At 39.5% G+C, this 2,688-nt stretch overlaps 1 protein-coding gene across 1 annotated transcript; it reads right to left on the reverse strand.

The window, feature by feature from the left end:
• LOC104792105 (PLASMODESMATA CALLOSE-BINDING PROTEIN 5-like) lies at window positions 1,025-2,299 on the reverse strand. Its single transcript, XM_010518155.2, has 3 exons — window positions 1,805-2,299; window positions 1,637-1,664; window positions 1,025-1,439 (listed from the first exon to the last, which is right to left on the reverse strand). The coding sequence occupies exons 1-3, from the start codon at window positions 2,136-2,138 to the stop codon at window positions 1,289-1,291; spliced, it is 513 nt and encodes a 170-aa protein (XP_010516457.1). The 5' UTR covers window positions 2,139-2,299; the 3' UTR covers window positions 1,025-1,288.

Here is a 2,688-nt window from a genome sequence, read left to right on the forward strand (position 1 = left end):
ATATAATTAGGATTAATTAATAGGGGTTCTGGGCAATTTTTTTTTTTTTTTTTTTTGAATGAAAGACCAATTAATGCTCCCAGTGTTCTCCATCTTTTTTTCTTCTGCAAGAAAGAAAGCTAACAGATTGACCACAAGCAGAAGTCAAGATTCAAAACATTAGCTGAATCACTCATCCGTTTTATAGGTTTCAGAACCGATGTAACATGGTGAAACTAAGACGAATCATTCATATAACGGATACACGAGAATCAGATGCAAACTTGAACACGAACGAATCAAACTTCACTCTGGAGATTAAGCCAGACACGTTCTTGTTTGGCAACGCGGACAACTTAAACTCTGGATGATGCTTGCCACTACTACTACTAGCCTTTATTTATTTATTTGAACAGTTCTTTTATTCATCACTTAATCTTCTTTAGTTCTGCAACAAGAACAGTTCTGCAAAGTAAGATTCCGACTTAACCGGATGCTCTCCTCTGCGTCAAGAGGGAAACTCATACGGATACCGAAGCTCTCTCCGCAATGGTCATCTACCAACATCACGTGCAAATATCTGAGTGAGGGGACTGATTCGACGAAGCCGTTTTGGATAAGTAATGTGCTGAGTAGTGGTGTCTTGGATCATCTTCATCTTGATATTAATGCTAAAGGTATACATACAAGTGTTTAAGCAAATGGAACCTTTCCTGGAGAAATTCCCATGTCTTAAGCTGCTCAAAGTCTCTGCTTGCTTGGGAAAAAGATGAAAAAGCAAGGCTGCAACTTGCCACGGATCTGCTAATGCTTCCCAGAGCTCACAAGCTCCAGGTAGAGTTCTTTTCCTGATAAACTAACTAATGCATCAAGTGGAAATTTTTGTCCCTCTCTTGTTGCTTAAGTTTGTTCAAACCTGAAAATCTGTTTAAGCACACTCTGTGTCTACATTTTACTGTCATCATCAGGCTTGTTTCTATTTGCGTTTTCAACATTAATTTGCATTGTTGTGTTTTTTTCTTTCTTGATGTCTTAACTGATCTTCAATCGAATTTCTATGCATAAAATTGAGATCATTAAGCATATATAACCGATTATGGTTGATGACATAGCATCATTATATGTTCATTGACAAAAGGAAATATCACTACAAATTCCCATAGAAGCAATCAGAACATTTTGAATCACTAACAGTGGCATATGGATTAAAAAAAAAAAAAAATCAAAAATGCTAATTAGGCTTATGACTTCAAAGGTGAGTGAACTGGGAGAGATCAAAATAGTATCCTCCTCATGCGTGTGAGAGCCTCTAAAGATGGTGAATGATTCGTGTCATCGTCAATAAGCTGCCGAAACAGATGAAGGTCAAGATCCAACTCCTGGAAACCGGTCTGCCACCTCGGCTCATATCTGTTATCGAAGTGTCATCCGCTACTCGACCATTGTTCTCTCCTCCCTTACTGCACACCATCATCATGAGAGTATTGTTGAGTTACATAACAATACAGAACAAAATGAGATCAGTTATAGAGAGATGTGAATCATCAGTGACCAAAGGCAACACAGAGACATCATCCATTTCATTTATTTTAAACAATCTAAGAACCAAATACAATTCAAATCACCAAATTGCTCAAGATAGTTTGAAATTGATTACCTCGAAGGGTATTTGCAAGTTCCCTGACCTGAAAACACACACACACACACAAATGTATCAAATCTGAATCTAAAACTCGAATTTCAAAAACGAGAGATCATCATTATATAACCCTGATTCCACACTTTGACACTAAAAATATATTAGAAGAAAGGCTTTTAAACTTACTGGGATTGACTGAAGTAAGAGCAGCGTTATTGTTGAAATTGCAAGCCTCATCAGCCTCACCGTTCTTCAGATAGTAATTATTGAAAACGAACGACGCCATTTTCTGAACATCCGTCGGGTCGTTACAAGGTCCACCTTGCTGAATCGGACCACAATCGGCACCGCCTTGACCACAAGCCCACTCAATCGCAGTCTGTAGCGAAGAATCTTCCGCGTTGTTCTTCGCTACGCACCATAACTCCACTTGCAACACTTGACCTCCGATCTGCGCAGTCGCAACCACCATTAACATCGCCGCCGTCGCAGCGACTAAAGAGAAGCAAGAGACAGTCATAACGAGTATCGCGAAGAAGGTTTTTGGGGGTTTCTTTTTTTTTGCCGTAACCGCTGATTTGAGCAGTGAGCACTTAGAGAGTTACCGTTAAAGGTATCGGAGAAGATGAAAGAGAGAGAGAGAGAGATCTAACAGTGACGAATCTGAAGAGTCTCAATAATTTTGGTGTTTATTTGGATTTAAGCGTTTAGTTGGGTTGGGCCTTTAATTCGGCCCATGAAAGGAGGTAAGTGAGAGACATTAATACCGGCGAATGGAAATTAAGTGCTCGGATTGATGATGTGACTTTTTTTTGATTGGTTGATTTAGTTGAGAAAGGTTTTTTTTTCTTCTTCTTAATGTCATCGTCGCGACCGTGTAATTGACTGACTCTCAAGTTTAAGTATTTCCGAGGAAAGAATCAGCTCTTCTCTATGGCTTCTTCTCCGTCAGATCCAGATGCTCTTTCTGGGAACCCTAGTTTAATTGAGAAACCGAGTTTAGTAGTAGTAGGTGAGCAAGGAAGTGTTTCGTTGGAGAATGCGAATCCCGTCGCCGACAAAGCCCTAAA

The sequence above is a fragment of the Camelina sativa genome, chromosome 6 (assembly GCF_000633955.1).
Source record: "Camelina sativa cultivar DH55 chromosome 6, Cs, whole genome shotgun sequence".
NCBI lineage: Eukaryota > Viridiplantae > Streptophyta > Magnoliopsida > Brassicales > Brassicaceae > Camelina > Camelina sativa.